The 18,219-nt window shown below is 38.7% G+C and overlaps 1 protein-coding gene across 4 annotated transcripts in view; it reads left to right on the top strand.

Annotated features, from left to right (window-relative positions):
- The first annotated feature begins 4,250 nt into the window (after positions 1-4,250).
- Positions 4,251-18,219, top strand: part of NMT2 (N-myristoyltransferase 2) — a 46,063-nt gene continuing 32,094 nt past the window's right edge. For all 4 annotated transcript variants that reach the window (XM_026681385.2, XM_026681387.2, XM_087945757.1 and 1 more), the window contains exons 1-2: positions 4,251-4,374; positions 17,770-17,905. In XM_026681385.2, the coding sequence (XP_026537170.1) occupies positions 4,265-4,374; positions 17,770-17,905 (246 nt within the window). In that variant the 5' untranslated portion in view covers positions 4,251-4,264. The remainder of the gene's footprint in view (positions 4,375-17,769; positions 17,906-18,219) is intronic.

Consider the following 18,219-nt stretch of genomic DNA (forward strand, 5'->3'; position numbering starts at 1 on the left):
GGACTAGGGTTGACATAATAGCAGTATTCAATATCTCAGGGGCTGCCACAAAGAAGGAGTCAAGCTATTCTCCAAAGCACCTGAGGACAGGACAAGAAGCAATGGCTGGAAACTAATCAAGGAAAGAAGCAGCTTAGAACTAAGGATAAATTTTCTGACAGAACAATTAATCAGTGGAACAATTTGCCTCCAGAAGTTGTAAATGCTCCAACAATGGAAGTTTTAAAGAAGATATTAGGTAAGCATTTGTCTGAAATGGTATAGGGTTACCTGCCTAAGCAGGGGGTTGGACTAGAAGACCTCCAAGGTCCCTTCCAACTCTGTTATTCTATGTGGTTATAGCAAAAGCCAAATTTTGTGGCAGATGAAAAAAACATAGAAAGAAAAAGTCTGAAAATACTTTTTAGTGGGTAAATAAAAACAAAGTCAGACAGAACTAATTCCCTGGTAGCTAGAGAGAATGGCTCCACTGTGAAGTTTCCTTGCCTAGATCTGTACATGGCTGTTAATCACAAAGCAAAAAGACTTCTGAACATTTATGGACTGAGGGATTAAATGCCTATAACATCATAAATACTGCAAATCTGAACCGGCTGCTCTTTTTTTCACTCCATCCCATGGCTCCTTCTCCAGGGAGCATTTGACTGCTTCTAGGTTGTCTTTCTGACTCAGCTGCTGGCAGGGACCACCATAGTTGCATTTAACTAAAACTCCAGACCTTTTCTTTGCCTCTTGGCAATCTTCCTCATAGCCACCATAGGCCAAGGTTACTGCTCAGTAAACAGTGACATCTGCTCCATTGTACTTTCATGGACTATTATTTGAAATGAAGCCATTGGCAAAGAGAATGTAATTACTGTATGCAAATGGACCACTTCTCATGAATAAAACAGGTCCCGGTTTAGTTAAGGCAGCAAGCTAAAAGCTAGGAGACCCTGAGTTCTAGCCCTGCCTTGTGCATGAGAAACCAGCTGCCTTTGGGCCAATCAATCACTCTTAGCCAAAATCACCTCACAGGTTGGAGAAAATTGGAGAAAAGTCTGTTGGATATATTAGCTGTCTTGAGTTATTTCTTAAAATAATAAAGATGGGATAGAAATATTTGTCACCTTGAGTTATTTGAAAACAATAACAAAGGTGGGATAAAAATAAAAAAGCATGATCCTAATTTAAGACATCCAAATTTGGATAGAGAAATTGTGGGATGTTTTTCACGTCATTGAAGTAAGTATGGAAGACTGGTGATAAAAGGCTCTATTTTCCAAAATACTGAATTTAGGGACAGAGTAAAGAATTTATTAGTATTTAATTTTCTTATTTATTTTATATATGCTCCCTCCAGGCTCATACAAATTCAAAACAGATTAATACTGTCATAAACCATAATTTGCAATATATGCTTTTTTTCCAGCAAAGAAAGGGATAATGTCATTTTAGAATACAGATATATAATAACATATCACTGAACAGATATTGAGGTTCTAAAATAACAGGGTTTTTAAAAAAAATTCAGAACCATAAAAATGCATCTAAAAACAATTAATAGGAAAACATAACTTCTTATCTGAATGTAAATGAAATATTGAATTTTTGCGTTGGTCCCACTCATTTTGGAAAATAAATGCAATACTTAAATGCTAAATGTGTTCCTCAGCCCGAAAGAAGCCCTGCATACTAAGTTAAAAAGATAGGTGGGATTCTACTAAAATTGGAAATACAGAACAAAAAACACCTTTCATACAAGCAACATTGCACATAAGGGATAAAGTTTGCATCATGATACTGCAATACATCTCTCTCTCATTTTCTTTCACATGCTCACCAGGGGTGAAATTCAAAATTTTTCCCTACTGGCTCTGTGGGCATGGCTATGGGTGTGGCTTGCTATACTTGGTATAATAGTAATAGCAACTGGGGCGATTTTTTACCAATTCAAATTGTCCCTACCACCTCTCCCGAGGTGGGCTGAGGTGGTTGAATTTTACCCGATGCTCACGCACATACATAGAAATTACCCAGGACTAGGGATATGTCATTTCTAGGGAAATGTTTTCCCTTGAAAGTAATCTTTCCCATAATGTTTTCCCTTGAAAGTAATCTTTCCCATAATTGTTGGAATTACTCTATTCAGAATGTCCCAAAGGTGCTTTTTCAAGAGGCAACTGGATTTTCTGGTTTTTCTTTGAAGACGTTTAACTTCTCATACAAGAGCTGAAGAAACTTCTTGAATGAGAAGTGAAACATCTTCAAAGAAAAACCAGAAAGTCCCATTGTCTATTGAAAAAGCACCTTTGGGACAACCATGATCTGGATGACTGAGAATCTCCATAGACACTCTATTCAGAACTTTAAAGATGGCAACCTGAAACAACTCAAACTTTGGAGAGGAACAGCCTCTGGTCCCTATGTTTCTTACCATTGGCCTTCACAAACTATCATCCAGATTCATTGTACCATTTTATTAACTACAACAAGGGTCTTCAAACTTGGCAAGTTTAAGACTTGTGGATTTCAACTCCCAGAATTTCTGAGCTAAATGACTGGAGGAGGAATTCTGGCAGTTGAAGTCCACAAGTCTTAAAGCTGTCAAGTTTGAAAACCCCTGAATTACAGCATATGTGCTATTGCTTTCCTAAAGCTGCCTGCCTCGAGACCTCTACTGAATTTTAAATATTCCAGTATTTTTAAAGGCCTGTGCCAAAAAATTGAAAATATATTCCTAATCACAATTGGCTAAACTAGCTATATACATGTGAGAACTTAGTAAACTACTTGTTTAATTAATAATCAGGTTTTGGCTGTTTCTTCCAAAAGATCTTTTTCTTATTCTGAAAATAAATCTTATTTACTAAAAATTGGAAAGTAACACTTGGAGGTATAATGCCACTGGGACAAATATTTTTTTAAAAAACTTGCATGCCATTCTTACTCTGCTCTTCTATAATATCATCATGATAGTGACTTTCCATTCTCCATCATCTTCTTGGCCTAAATAGTCAGTACACCACTGCTGCCCACCACTTAAGATTAGCAGAATTGTAGATTTCTGTTGTTTGACAACCAGTAAACAGTTTTGCACGATGTTAGCTGACAATTGTAGAACCTGTAGCCATGTAAAACCTTAGTTCTCAGCTAACCAGGCAGAGCAGGAGCTATGATCCCATCAGAAGCCAATAGGTCAAAGGCCAATGAAAGAGCAAAGGTTTCCAGTACCCTTTAGCATTAGACGAAAAATATTTCTCATGTTACAGAGCAAAGCAACATTATGATCAGCAAACTTGCCGTTTACAATTATTTTTTAAAAGAGAATACATTAGAATGCCCTTTGTGAATGCATAAAAGTTTCAGGTGCATTTGGGGGGGGGGGAATAACTTTTTTTAAAAAAAATGATAGCATCCTTTCAAATTAACTAAATTTCAAACAAAATGCTGATGCAAACATTTCTTTTTTATTACCCATTATTTGTTGGAAATAAGATCAATTTTGCTATGCTGACAATTGTTCTTTAAAACATATCGATCAAGTTCTCATTTATTCCTTTGCCTATTAATTTGAATAACTTACACAAAGATGTTGGACAACATTTCAGGGCAAAACGACTCCCCCACCGCCTTGACAAGGGAGTCTTCGAAGAGTTGCTTCTGTGGGTTGCCATCTGCTATTTGGGATTTCCTCCGCTGCGTCCCACGAAAAAGTGCGCTGCTAATACGCGGCCAGAGCAGGGAAAAACGAAGCTCCGCCACGTTACACGGTTCCGAAGTCCGTTCCGGCCGCTTTCACTTGGCAAGACAAGCTGCTCAACCCTAACGCGGTTGCCGGGCTTGAGCTTGGCGTGCACGGACCCAGCCCCTCAGGGCGCCTCATTCAGCAGCCCCGCTTCAAGGGTCGTTGCTTGAGGGGCCTGGCATCGCCGCCCCCTCTCGCTCCTCTAACTTACCTCAACGGGCTGTTCGGCGGATATAACTGCAGGGGCGGAGCAGCGCCCACGGGGAGCCTGTCGGAAGAGCCGGCAAGCGATGGCATTCACTGAAGAGCCATCGCTACCCGCCGTCCAAGATCCAGCTCCTCGGAGGAGCAGGTGGGCATCGGGGCAATCTCTATCTGCGCGGGATGAACCTCACCCTGGCAACATCCGAAGGAGTCGACCGCTAGGCGGCGCTGCTCCGGCGGCTGCGGCCTATCTGCCTGCGCGTCGGACCGGCTGCATTTCATAGGCTCCTGCCGGAGAGTCCCTCCTCCCCTCCCACCCACCTTCTCCCCGTGATGGCGGAGGACAGCGAGTCTGCCGCCAGTCAGCAAAGCCTCGAGCTGGACGATCAGGACACCTGCGGCATCGACGGCGACAATGAGGAGGAGACGGAGCACTCCAAAGGGTAGGGTGTTGGCGGGTGCGCCCGCAGGGGCCACTGCCGCCCTTCCGATGCTCCTGCCCGCCCCGGGGTTGCCCAGGAGCTGCAGCGCGTTGCACAAGCGCGCGCGGTCGGCCCGGCCGGGTCGTGAACTAGGTTGGGGGCAGCCAGCCCATCCCCGGAGCCGATCTCCTGCCGCAGGGACGGAGGCAGTCGCACCAACCCAGGAAGGGGAGGTGGAGGCCACGCGGGGCACCGAGCAGCGTTCCGGGCTGCGGCTTGACTGCGAGGTGGGAGAGAAGAGCTGCTCCCCTTCGCTGCGGAGAAGGAGGAGGAGGAGGAGGAAGAAGGCCCAGTCGGCAGGCTGTTTTTCGCCGCGGGGGAGAGGCTTTCTGGTCGGCGCGTGTTGTGGACACCCGCAGACTATAGCGCAGCGCCCTTCCCTTGCTGCCGGGACCCAGGCTTTGGCCTGTGGGCTTCCCCCGACGGCTGTCTGCTACGGTTTCCGTGCCACGCCAGGCTTCCCCTTCGCTCTCTTTCCTTTTGTGACCACCTCCCATCCTTCGTAGCCTCCCGCAAGGCAGGCAAGAAGCGCCCGCGTCGTTTTCCCTTCGGGCGGGGGCGGGACCGGGGGGGCGGCTTTCAGCACTGTGGGGGCGGCTGGCTCACTCGGAATCCCGGGGTGGGCGGGAGGCTGGATCAGAGATCGATCAGTGGGCATCCGAGGACTGGAGTGCGGGGCACGTGCGCCTTCTGCACAGGATCGGGGCCGGCATTTGGACTTGCAGGTTTCCTCCGAGTGCCCTGCTCTTTGTGACATATGCTCCGATGAAGCGACCGACCATTTTTGGTAAATGTTCTTCTTGGTCTGATCTATAAGGGAGTTTTTTCTTTCTTTCTGTCGTTTTTATGCCTTTTTGCTGCCAGCCATCTCCTTCTGTACCTTTTAGGATCTCCCCCCCCCCCCAAAAAAAAAGAATATAGAGCAGAATAAAAGCATAAATAAATACGGTAATCACATCTTTGGGAATGGGTGTTATGTGCATGATTTCACTGTGGGATCCAACTTTAAATTTTTGAATGCCAAGGCTTGACTGGAGGGTCAAGCAAATAGGAGGAGTTCATTTTCCACAGCCAGCCAGCCTATAGTGGAATATTTTAGAAGACAAAATTTGCAGACACCTTTTTCCTCAAGTCTTGTGTTAAATGTGGTACATAGATAAATATTCAGAATATTTGAGTGATGTGTTCTAGCTGCAAGAGTAGGTTAAAATTTAGTTTGTTTGATTGCTATTTGGGATCTTGTGTGAGTCTACTATTGCAACTTGCAAATTATTTATAGGCATGTTTATTTTAGTTTAATTTTATTGTCATTGCAACTCGTACAAATTAAATACCATCTTCAATGTATATGAAAATATGACTATGAAAATAAACATAAACACACATCCTTCACATTCTATACATTGAATCGAAAAACCCTGATATCATTAATATTGCACTATACAGTAGAATTCAGTAGAGTTACTGCCCTGGAATAGAAGCTGTTTTTCAGCCTATTTGTCCTTGTTTTTATTATTGTGTACTGTCTGCGAGATAGTAATAGTTCAAAAAAAGGTTGCCCAGGATGAGATGGATCTTTGAGAATACTTTGAACTTTTTTAAGGCAGCGGGAGCTATAAAGCTCTTCCAAAGACAACCAATGAATGATCTTCTGGGCAATGACGTTAACCTCCGGAGTGCTGTCCTATCTGCCACTGTGCAATAGGCAAACCATACAGAGGTGCAATAAGTTAAGATACTCTGTATGGTGCAGCGGTAAAAGATTACCAGCAGTTTTTCATTCAGTTGTTGTTTTCTGAGAAGGTAATATAATCTCTGCTGGGCCCTTTTGACTAGTGCTGCAATGTGGGCACCCCAGGTCAGGTCCTCTTTTAGGGTAACACCCAGAAACTTAAAACTGGCCACTTGCTCCATTGATAAGCAAGGTCAGAACAGATCAAATGTTTGATCTGTTCCTTCTATAGTCCACTATAAGCTCCTTGGTCTTATTGATGTTGAGGACCAAGTTACTGTCTCCACACCACGAAAGCAACTGGTCCACCTCATCTCGGTAGGCAGACTCATCACCCCCAGAGATGGGAATGCAGTCATGCACATAAAGAGTATAGAATAAGGGACTCAACACGCAACCCTGTGGTGTACCAGTTGTAAGAATAGGGGCTGAAGAGGTATGATTACTAATCTGTGAGTGGCCAGACAGGAAATCCATAATCCAAAGGCAGATTGAATAAAAAAGTCCAAGATCCAGTGTTATGTAAAATGAAACAATTATTTAACAAGCCATGGTTAAGTAAACAAATGTTTAGAAATGTGCACAAACCAAAGCGCAATCACCAGCAGACTTCAGATTACTCTGAAGCCATACCAAACATGATACAGCTTTGCACATTTATAAACTAGACGCTGTTTAGTAATATGGTTTAGGGCAGAATATATTCTGAATATATTCTGTTGTGCAAGCTGTGGCTCAGTATATGTTTAGTAAGCCATTGATAAGTATTTTTTTCAAGTAGATAAGTCTCTTAGAACAAAGAGACTATGTGCACTGCTTCCATTAAAGAAATCATCTATCTATCTATCTATCTATCTATCTATCTATCTATCTATCTATCTATCTATCATTCAGCGATTTTAATGGAAAACCCAGATGTTATATTGATGTTCGTAAATTTCCCATGTTTTCTCAATGTGTTGGTCTTTTTTACCTGGAGAAACAATTGAGCAATTTGACTGTCGGGACTAGGATCTTTCCTCTGATCAAGTTCCTCTTCAGAGATCTTATGATGTGAGGATTGAATTCAGGTTCTATTGAAGCTAATCCAAAGTCTTAAAACAGGGGAACTGTATTAGGGCACTGAAGCAAAAAGGCAGTGTTTTGCTTTGACTAGGAGGTTTTGCAAATTCAGCCATTGTGGTTTCATTGATTGTAAGCCCTATAATCATATGGAAAATAATTGTAGCTTTAAATGTTGCTATTTAACTTTTAGCATGAGCATAGAAACCTTTACAAGCAAAACCAAATATTTCTATATTCGGACACCACACTGAATTATAAAAGTCAGACATATTCTATCGTAATTTATTGTGAAGATTTAGTCCTTGATTAATATATAGTTCAGTGTCGTCATAAAAACTCAGAAAATGGAAATACCTGAGTAAATTGTAATTAATTCAACCATGGACAAACACATTATTGAAATATTACCACTCATTTAAGGCTATGTGCTATAAAAAATGGCTACAATACTCCAAGACCATATTGTAGTATAAAGTCTTTTTGTATTAGAAGCACATGACCTGTCCCTGAGCTAATTTGCCCCAATCTTGTATATTCCAGGTATGTTGGGATCCAATGCTTGGTAAGACTAAGAAATCTAGGAATTGTAGACTGGCACATCTGTTTAACTGCTTAGAGCCTCCAGGAATAGGCAGCATGCCAGTGTTGTAGACAAAGAAATAAACAAGGCAGCACTGCATCCATTCTGTGTTTATAAGTTAATTGTGTTCAGTATGAATGATATGAAGCATTTTAGAAAATGACTATTAATTAAAAATATCTCATTCGGTAACTTACAAAACAATACATGACAATTATTTATAGTTTTTCTTTTTTAAATCAGACACTCCTTTGATATGTGATGAATGTTTTTCTTATCCGCATAGCATTGGCTTGTCCAGACCCTGGTATCACTTAAGGAAACGTCTACAATAGTGTGAGAAATGTTTCTAAAATTAAAAGCATTATGTATACAAGCAATCTGAAGAAGTAGGAAACAAGTTTGACTTGATGCTTAGCCAATTTGCAGTGGTTATACTTTTGCTTTGCTTTTGAAATAAGATTTTATATGATTATATTGCTTTGTATTGTGTTGAATAATAATAATAATAGTACTCTTTGGATCCTTGTAACCAATTCCTACGCAAATTGCATTCGAAGTAGAAAAACTGTCAGATGGTACCATTTCACTGAAATAGAATGTTTTTGTCATATAGGTAGAATAGTCCCCAACCTTTCCGGCTTTGTGGATTAGCAGCAGGGGCAGTAGTGGTGGGGACAGGATAGTTTCACAGGCGCACCCACTGCTTGCACAATGGAGCTTTGAGTGCTTCTGCACTTGCCATCTGTGTGTGTGTGCAGCTTGATTCCCAATGGGTCGCAGTCTTGTACCGGGTCATGGACCAGAGGCTGGAGACAGTTAATATGGGTTATACATCTGAAATGTCTTATATTTTCTTTCTTTCTTACAACCTGACTGCAACAATCCATGATAACAATAATACAACTTAAAAAGGCCATGTTCCAAAAGATTGAGGGAAATGGAAGACATTAAGCCTTATTTATGGCATCCGTCTCCTTTGTCCTCCAAACCCATTAAACGCCTTTAGATATATTTTTGGTGCTACATGTCTATTCACAAGAATGCATGTCCTAGGATTTGAGACTGTCTGTTATTTAATTTATTTTGGATTCAAATGAATCATTGTCTCTGCAACCTGGAATACTGCAACCAATTTTGGTCATCATAATACAAAAAAGATGTTGAGACTTTGGAAAAAGTTCAGAGAAGAGCAGCTAAGAGGATCAAAAGCCTGGATACTAAAACATATGAAGAACAGCTGCAGGATTTGGATTTAGCTAGTCTAAAGAAAATAAGAATTAGGGGTGACATGATAGCAGCATTCCAATATTTGAGGGGCTGCCAGAAAGAAGAAGGGGTCAAATTATTCTACAAAGCACCATTGGACAGGACAAGAAACAAAAGTTGGAAATTAATCAAAGAGCCATGGTGGCGCAGTGATTAGAATGTAGTACTACAGGGCTACTTCTGCTGACTGCCGGCTGCCTGCAATTTGGCAGTTCGAATCTCACCAGGCTCAAGGTTGACTCAGCTTTCCATCCTTCCAAGGTGGATAAAATGAGGACCTAGATTATTAAAAGCAATATGCTGACTCTGCAAACAGCTTAGACAGGGCTGGAAAGCGCTGTGAAGCGGTATATAAGTAAGTGCTATTGCTAAGTGCTAAAGAGAGAAGCAACCTGGAATTAAGGATAAACTTGCTAACAGTGAGGACAATTAACCAGTGGAACAGCTTGCCTCCAGAAATTGTGGCTGCTCCATCACTGCAGGTTTTTAAGAAGAGGTTAGACAGTCACTTATATAGGTCTCCTGCTTGAGCAACGGGCTGGACTAGAAAACCTCCAAGGTACCTTCCAGCTGTATGCTATTCTAAATTAGTTCAACATGTATGTTATTTGTAATTTTAAAAGGATCCAGAAAATTTTCCTGTGTTTCCTTATGCTTCTCCCTCTCTTTTGGAGAGAAAGATAAAATAGCAGCATAATAACTTGGGTCGGTAACATGAAAAACTCTGTATAAAAACACCCTTACATGGGATTAAATTTTATTAACTTAAGGTTTGCTTCTGAATAAATGTGGGCAGTAGTATGATTGACTTTAAAAAAAACTGGAAGAAGCTTGAGACCAATCACTTATGTATTCATAATCTCATGTAGTTAGCAAGGACCTTAACAGTCATCTAATCCTTAAGAGTTCATCTACATGCTCAGTGTACGGTCTACTACAGCAGGGGTCCCCAACCACCGGTCCGCGGACTGGTACCGGTCCGTGGAACAAGTCCTACCGGGCCGCTGGCTTGCTGGGCGCCGCCATCTTTTTGATGAAAAGTGCTTCCGGTGAGCTTTTCCGGGTAGAAAGCTCACCGGAAGCATTTTTTCATCAAAAAGATGGCGGCGCCCAGCTAATGCCGGTACCGGGCCGCGCCATAAAAAAGGTTGGGGATCACTGTACTACAGCATCTCTGACATATGATCACCTAACCTCTGACTGAAGAATTCCAGAGCAGGAGAAATCATGGCTCATATGATGTCCTGTTCTGCTGACTGAGATCTAATACAATTATGATGTTTTTTTCTTATATCTTAGTCTGCCCTAATAGAAACTAAATAAACCTCCTTTCTATGTAAAAGCAACCCTTTAGATATTTGAAAATTCTTATATATCTTTCCTCAGTGGTTTCTTCTATAAGCTAAACATATACAGAAACTTTAGCACTCCTCAGAGTGCTTGGCTTCCTCACTGTCTTCTTGGCTCTCCAATTTGTCTCTGTCCTTTTGGAACTGTGATGCCCAGAATTGAGTCAAATTACTTCCCATAATCTGAAATTTGCACATCAATAGCAATAGCACTTAGACTTATATACCGCTTTATAGTGCTTTATAGCCTTCTTTAAGCGGTTTACAGAGTCAGCATATTGCCCCCAACAATTTGAATCCTCATTTTACCCACCTCGGAAGGATGGAAAGTTGAGTCATCCTTGAGTCTGGTGGGATTCGATCTGCCAAATTGCAGGCAGCCGGCAGTCAGCAGAAGTAGCCTGCAGTATTGCACTCTAACCACTGCGCCACTGAGGCTCAGAGATAGCATTTATCTTATTAGCACCCGAATTACATATTGTTGATTGGAAAAACAATATGAACATGTCTTTGTGGTCTCCAAGAGTCAGTCTTGACTCAAGGGAGAATTTGATGAAATAAATAAAGAACTTCTGGCAGTTGCAACTTAATCTACAGGGAAACTTATAGCGGTAATTGATTTCTGCCTCTAATTGGTTTACATCCTACATATTGTTCAGTGGCTTCTAAATCAAGGGACATATGGAAAGGTGACGCATACTTGGAAAATAGTAGAAAGTGCTAAATTTGATTTTACTACATTAATGTAAACATCTAATTAAATATAAGTATATAGTTATTAATTTTCCCTTCTGGCTTATATACATTACAACTTCTGGAAGTCTCAGAGAGCTTCTGTCTTATAGTATGCATCCCTGTTCTAAACTGGTTGGAAACAGTATTATGCAAGAATCAGAAAAGATATCAAAGTCATCATATAGCATAACTAATCTGCAATTGTAGTCTGGCTTAGATCTTTGCAACATTTTGAGCTGAAGAAGAATTGTTTATATTTTCTACAGATATATTTATATTCCAGGCTGTTTTTAAGGCTGTTTTTATCAGTGAACACAGAATTCATTCTAAACTCTTTTACTCCACTATGTAGTATTTAGGTGGTATCACTTTGGTCTATTCCCTTCACTTGTGCGTGTCCTCTTAAATCTTTGGGGAAGAATTTTGAATGCCACTTGTCTCTGGTTCTATCACTAGCATCTCTAGGCAGGTCAGTTTGAAAGTATTGAGCTATATGGACCAATGCTGTCCTATGTTCTCATTAGAATAGGGACAGGCAACCTTTTAATGGCTAGTTAACATTTTGGAGAAGGCTGCAAAGAAGGTGATGAAAAGTCAAAGCCAACACCATATCATTCTAGTAGGTTGAATCAGGATTGTCTGGTTTCTAATAGAGCCAGAAGGAGTTTCCATTAGGAGTTTATTTTTAATTGCGTTATGCTTGGTTTTAGGGCCAATGCTGCTATTTTTGTGCATTTTAGAATTTTAGCAGATCACATGGCTAAGACTGCAAAAGACTTGAGGTTTCAAAAAATAGTTTGACAAATACATACTCTCCATGGGTTTAGTGTCTTTTGCGTTCAAAAGTTGTAAAGATGGCAATGTGGGCTGTCATTTTTGGAATTCCGGTCTATATTTTTAAATCTCATTAGCTTACAACTCTGAAGCTCATGGATAGTTACTGAATTCTTGTCTAATACATTTGGATGACATGGGCATAGTCTGACAGGCACAAATAATTCAAGGATTTTTCTGAAGTGATTTGTAAAATTCAAGTACAAAAGCTGAATTGGAATTACATCTTCTTTTTATATTGTATCCTTAAAGTGATGTTGGTCTTATAACCTAAATATTTAGAGTAACTTTTCCTATAGCGAAATTCTTTTTTTGAGTAGAAAAATATGAAACTGTAAAATTTCTTATATTCTTCAAAGAAGAAAATCATATTCTGAATTGATCTTAACATCTAGCCTTAAGTAGTATTATATGATCATTGACTTGGACATCAGGACAGTCATCAATTTGTAAAATCATAAAATATACTGGCATATTTTTTTCCAGGAGAATATTAATGTGTTACAAAGATATTTGGTAGAACATTTATTGTGTTAAAATATACTTACTTGTTCTTATAGCTAATATAGAAAGAGTGACTTTATGAATCTGACTACTGATATTGTTTCTAGCCATTCCTTCCACCTTTGTGTGTGTGTGTGTGTGTGTGTGTGTGTGTGTGTGTGTGTGTGTGTGTGCTTTGTGGTCAGTGTTAATTTGGAATTTAATTGCTGCTCTTTATTTTTCCCTGAGTTATTTAAAATAATCAGTATGTAAAATTCTGAAGTTTAGAACTGTGGTTTTGGTCTTGATCTGAAACAGACTGAGTGGAATATTGCTTTTTTCAAATGCAGTGTTTTGTTTTAATGCATATTCATTTTAGTGCAACAGAATATTGCATAGTTAGTATTTACTTCCCATCAGGAAGACAAAATGAAAATTTAACCCAAATAAAAAATAAAATAATATTATCTATACCAGAAATGAAAGATTTATAAATACAGATGTGTTAATATACCTTCAAGTATGTTGTCCTGTCCTAAATATAATGTATATTGCAGTAGCTATTACATTTTTATTCTGTTTACAGATTATACAGGGCTTTGTTAGTACATATTCTATCTTGATCTATTTAATTTTAAGTGTTTTTTCTTCTAGCATTTTCCTACAATTTCAAGATATGCTTTTTTTTTTTTAGATCAACAGTGTTGATTCATTGGTTATGACAGGAGGAATTGATCGACTGGCTTAGAGTCTGAATCTGACATCATAGGCTGAGAGAGAGTGAATGGTTCAAAGTCATTCAGATGGCTTTCATGCCTAAGGCGCGGTGGTGGGATTCAGCCAGTTTGCACCACTTCAAGAAAACCGGTTGTTAACTTTCAGGTTGGCGAACTGGCTGTTGGAAGAACTCATTAGGGCAGAGAACTGGTTGTTAAATCATTTGAATCCCACCATTGCTAAGGCATATCTAGAACGCACAGTCCCTGGTTTATAACACGATGTCTTAAACATTAGAACAAACTGACTCTCTTTTAATACTATATTACAAATTATTAGTTTACCTTTTTTTTTGACCACTGGCAAATTTGGCATAATGGCTGCTGTAGCACTTCCTATTTGCCAATCCTTGCTATTTGGTATGGTGAGCAAAAAAAAAAAAATCATTTAATTAAAGATAAACTTTTTCCTTGTAAAGTCTATTTTTGGTCTATCCATTTGTACCAGCAGTTCCAGCTGATGTAGTATATTGAAGTGTCTTTATTTTTTAATGCCAAAGTTAATTTGTCCATTTCTGCATAACTTGAATTTTTTTTGAATGATCATCTCCTCTGATGGAACATGAGGCTGCTTCCAACATTGTGCAAAAGCCAATCTGGCTGCTGTCAAAATGTTTATTATTATATATTTCACTTTTTTTGATATTTGTTTATCAAAGATCCCTAACAGAAAGGACTCTGTTTTGAATTCGATCTGTTCTCTTGTCATTTCTTCCAGCCAATTGCTAATTTTCTGCTAATATTTTTGAGCTTCTGTACAGGACCACCACATATGGAAAAAAGTTCCCTCTTTTTTTTTGCATTTCCAGCATTTCGGACTCATATTATTCGCTAATCTCGAAGGAGGAAGGTGCCATCTATAAAACATTTTATAGGCATTTTCTTTGTATGCTACCGATTTTGTAATTTTATTATTTCTACCCCAGACCTTTTCCCATTCTGTTATGGTGATGCTACGTCCTATATTCCTACTCCAGGCTATCATGTTCCCTTTTACAATTTCTTCTTCTAATTCTACTTCTAATAAATAATTATAAAATTTCGTTATATTTTTTTTTGCCTGATCCTAATAAAATTTTATCTAATTGCTGGAGTTTATTGTTAATTCCGAATTCTTTCTTGTCCTGTTTATATCTACTTTGAATTTGACGATATGCCCACTGATCAATTTTTAGTCCCTGCTCTTGAAGTTCTTGCCGCGATTTCAAATTTCCTTGTGCATCCAATAGGTCCTTATATTTAATCATTTTAGTGATATCCAGATTATTTGGGTGAATTATCGCCTGCATTGTTGAAATTCAAAATTGGTATTTTTAAATAATGTTTTTTCCGTATTTTCTTCCAATTAGTTAATAATGAGTCTCTGATTAGGTGTCTGTGGAAATATTTCTGGCAAGTTTTCCCTACATCCCATAAAAAAGCATGCCACCCCCTCTGCAAGTCATGGCCTTCTAAGAATAATATTCTCTTATTGGTTAAATTCACCCATTCCTTCAACCATACTAAAGAGGCTGCACTATAATACAACTCCCAATTTGGAAGTGCCAGCCCTCCCTGCTCTTCATATCCTGCATTGCCTTTAAATTTATTCTAGGTTTTTTTCCTTGCCAGATAAATTTGACAGTTATTTTATTAAGTTATTCAAAAAAAAATTGTGTACTTTGATTGGGATCGTCTGAAATATATATAGGAATTTTGGAAGAATATTCATTTTAATAGCAGCAATCCTGCCTAATAATGAAAGTTGCAGCTTACCCCATGTTTCTAAATCCTTCTTTACCTGTTCAATTTATCATAATTATTTTCCTTAAGTGTCTTACAATGTGCTGTCAACCATATTCCTAAGTATTTAACTTTCTTTATCACTTGTATTCCCATAACTTCTTCTAGTTCTATTTTTTGTTTTTCTGTTAAATTTTTAGTCATTAATTTTGTTTTCTTTCTATTAATTTTAAGTCCTGCTACTGCTCCAAATTGTTCTAATTCATTCATCAATTTTTGTCCTCTTTCTATTGGTTCCTCAATGAAAAAAATCATATCATCCACAAACGCTTGCAGCTTATATTCTTTTTTCTTAACCTTTAATCCTTTTATGTCTGGGTTCTGTCTAATTCGCATTAGTAATGTTTCTAATGATAATATGAAGAGCAGGGGTGAGAGTGGGCAGCCCTGTCTGACTCCTTTTTCTATTTTTATTGGGGCGGGTATATTCCCGTTTATTATAATATTAGCCTGTTGTGTATCATAAATGGTTGTCATAATATTTTCAAATTTGGTGCCTAAATTCATATTATAAATTTTTTGGATTAAAAATTGCCAATTTAAATTATCGAAGGCCTTCTCTGCATCTAAAAACATAAGTGCAATTTGTTTTTCGGGGTGGGCTTCGTAAAATTCTAAGACATCTAGTACTATTCTTAAGTTGTTCCTGATTTGTCTGGTCGGGAGAAATCCATTTTGATCTTCATATATATGCTCATTTAACATTCTTTTTAGTCTACTTGCTATAATGGAAGTGAATATTTTGTAATCAGTATTTAACAGTGAAATCAGCCTATAATTATATATATATATATATATCAATTCGAATCCTCCTTCGGGATCAGCGAAATCAATGCCCCCCTCCATGAGTCCGGCATCCTGGCTGCCAATAAGACATCATTAAAAACTTCCACCATAAGAGGTCCTATTTGTTCTGCTATTGCCTTGTACAGCTCCCCTGGAATCCCATCTGGTCCCGGGGATTTATTGTTTTTCTGGTTCTCTATTGCTGATTTCAATTCAAACCAAGTAATGTCTTAATAATCCTTCCATTTCTTCTCCAGTTGCTTTATCCTTCACTTCATCTAAATAGTTTCTTATTCTATCTTCGTTAACTTCTTCCTTTTTATATAACTCTTCAAAATACTTATGGACAATTTCTTTTTTCAGTTCTATCTCCTGTTGTATATCCCCCTTTCCATCTATTAGCTGGTATATCAATCTCTTTTTCTTTCCTTTTTTTTAGTCTATATGATAGCCATCTCTCTGGCTTATTAGCATGCTCAAAATAAGTTTGTCTAGTTGTATTCAAATTTATAATCATTCTCTCTTGTTCAATTAAATTCAATTTATGTTTAGTTATTATTATCTGATTTTGCAATTTTGAATCCTTTGGGGTACTCTGTAATTGAGTTTCTAATTCCTTAATTTTTTGTTGTAATTTGTTTTGCTGGGTGTATTTTTCCTTATTCCTCTTGGCGTTATAAGAGATTACCTCTTATTACTGCCTTCATTGTATCCCAAATGTTTTGTTTTGTAGTTGCTCCATTATCATTTTCCTTTAAGAAATAATTTAATTCCTCCTTGAGTTTGTTGGTGTATTCTTTTTCTCTTATTAACTGAGTATTTAACGTCCATCTTTTCTTGGGTTTTTCCCTACCGTTCCATATTATCTGAATTGGATTGTGATCTGCCCATTCATTAGGTAAAATTTCAATCCCTTTTATCTCATTTGCTATTTCCCCATTCATCCATGCCATATCAATTCGTGTCCATATTTGATGAGGATTTGAATAGAATGTAAATTGTTTTTTTCTCGGGATGTGATCTTCTCCATATATCAATGGTGGTCTGCAAGAAAATTTTGGTGGTCCGCAGAGAAATGTCGCCCCCAAAGCAACCCCCAAAGCAATTAATCCACGCTGCGTGGGAACACAAGGCTTGCATCACTTGCATTGCGAACAACATGAGGTAGTGAGGGAAGGGGGAAAAGCGCGGAGGGGGGAACATGCCTCACTCGCCCCATGTGCCTTGTGTGGCCACCGGGCTGCTTCTTTCCATTTCTTTCTTCTGCTTTTGGCTGCACTCAAGGAAAGCAGCAAAAGTCTTTCTTTCTCTCCCCAAACTCCGCCAGAAATTAATCTTTGGGACCCTGAAAGTCATCCTGCTCCAAGAGGTTAGCGCTCTCTCTCTCTCTCTCTCTCCCCCTCCCTCCCTCCCTTCCCCTCTCTCTCTCAAGATAGGCTTGGGAGCACATGTTGGCCTGAATTGATTAATTAATCTCTTTCCTTGATTTCTTGTCAATTTTGGGCAGTGTACAGTTCAGAACAATAAAAAGCAAATATGTGAGAAGGTACACAGTACACAGTAATACACAGTAATGTATTTTTGCTGTTAGCTTTTCCTCCAGTCTGCTCTGCACATTTACTTCTTTAAACATCTGTCCGTTGCAAAAGTGACACGATGATATTGAGTGGGGGGGCAGGGGATGGGAAGTTGAAGGATTTTGCCTTGCTTTAATTTTTTTTTAATTGGAAGAAGGGGTGTTTTAGGGAAAAATAGATGCAGATACCCCTTCCTTTCAATACACACACTTCTACCTCCATGTATACACCAAGTGTACAGCCCTACATCAGTAATATTGCATCAGATTTTGGCTCTTGCAGAATACCAGCACTGTAAAAATGGGGCTACGTATCATTTGGAATTGCTCATGGCTTACTTCCTCTTTTCAAAGCTTACAGCAGATTGTTGTCTTGTACTTTTTTGCAGAAGTCCAGGAGGAGAATTGGGAGCTAAGAAAAAGAAAAAGAAGCAGAAACGAAAAAAGGAGAAAACAAATTCCAGAGACACCAAATCAGACTCTGCTTCGGACTCCCAGGAGATTAAAAATCAGCAACCTTCAAAAGTGAGAGATTGGCCTTTGTTTTCTTATCCCTATTTTACTATTTTACTATTAATGACCATAAAAATACGTTTTTAAATGAAATCGGATTTGTGAACTAACCCAATGTATATATTCAAATTAATGATTGAAATCAAATCACCCTGGAAATTCAGATTGTATCAATTGTTTGTATTGGCTCAATCCAATATCTTTAACAAATCAGAACAGACTCAATTCACATAAATGTTGCAGTTATGTAACTTTTTTCTCTTGCAGATTCTTCTTAAATTTGATAAAATATAATTGTTTTAGAATGTATTTATTTATTTTTTCTA

This window comes from Notechis scutatus, chromosome Z, assembly GCF_049901735.1.
Source record: "Notechis scutatus isolate UNSWTSFEM ecotype Mainland chromosome Z, rNotScu1.2, whole genome shotgun sequence".
Taxonomy (NCBI): Eukaryota; Metazoa; Chordata; class Lepidosauria; order Squamata; family Elapidae; genus Notechis; species Notechis scutatus.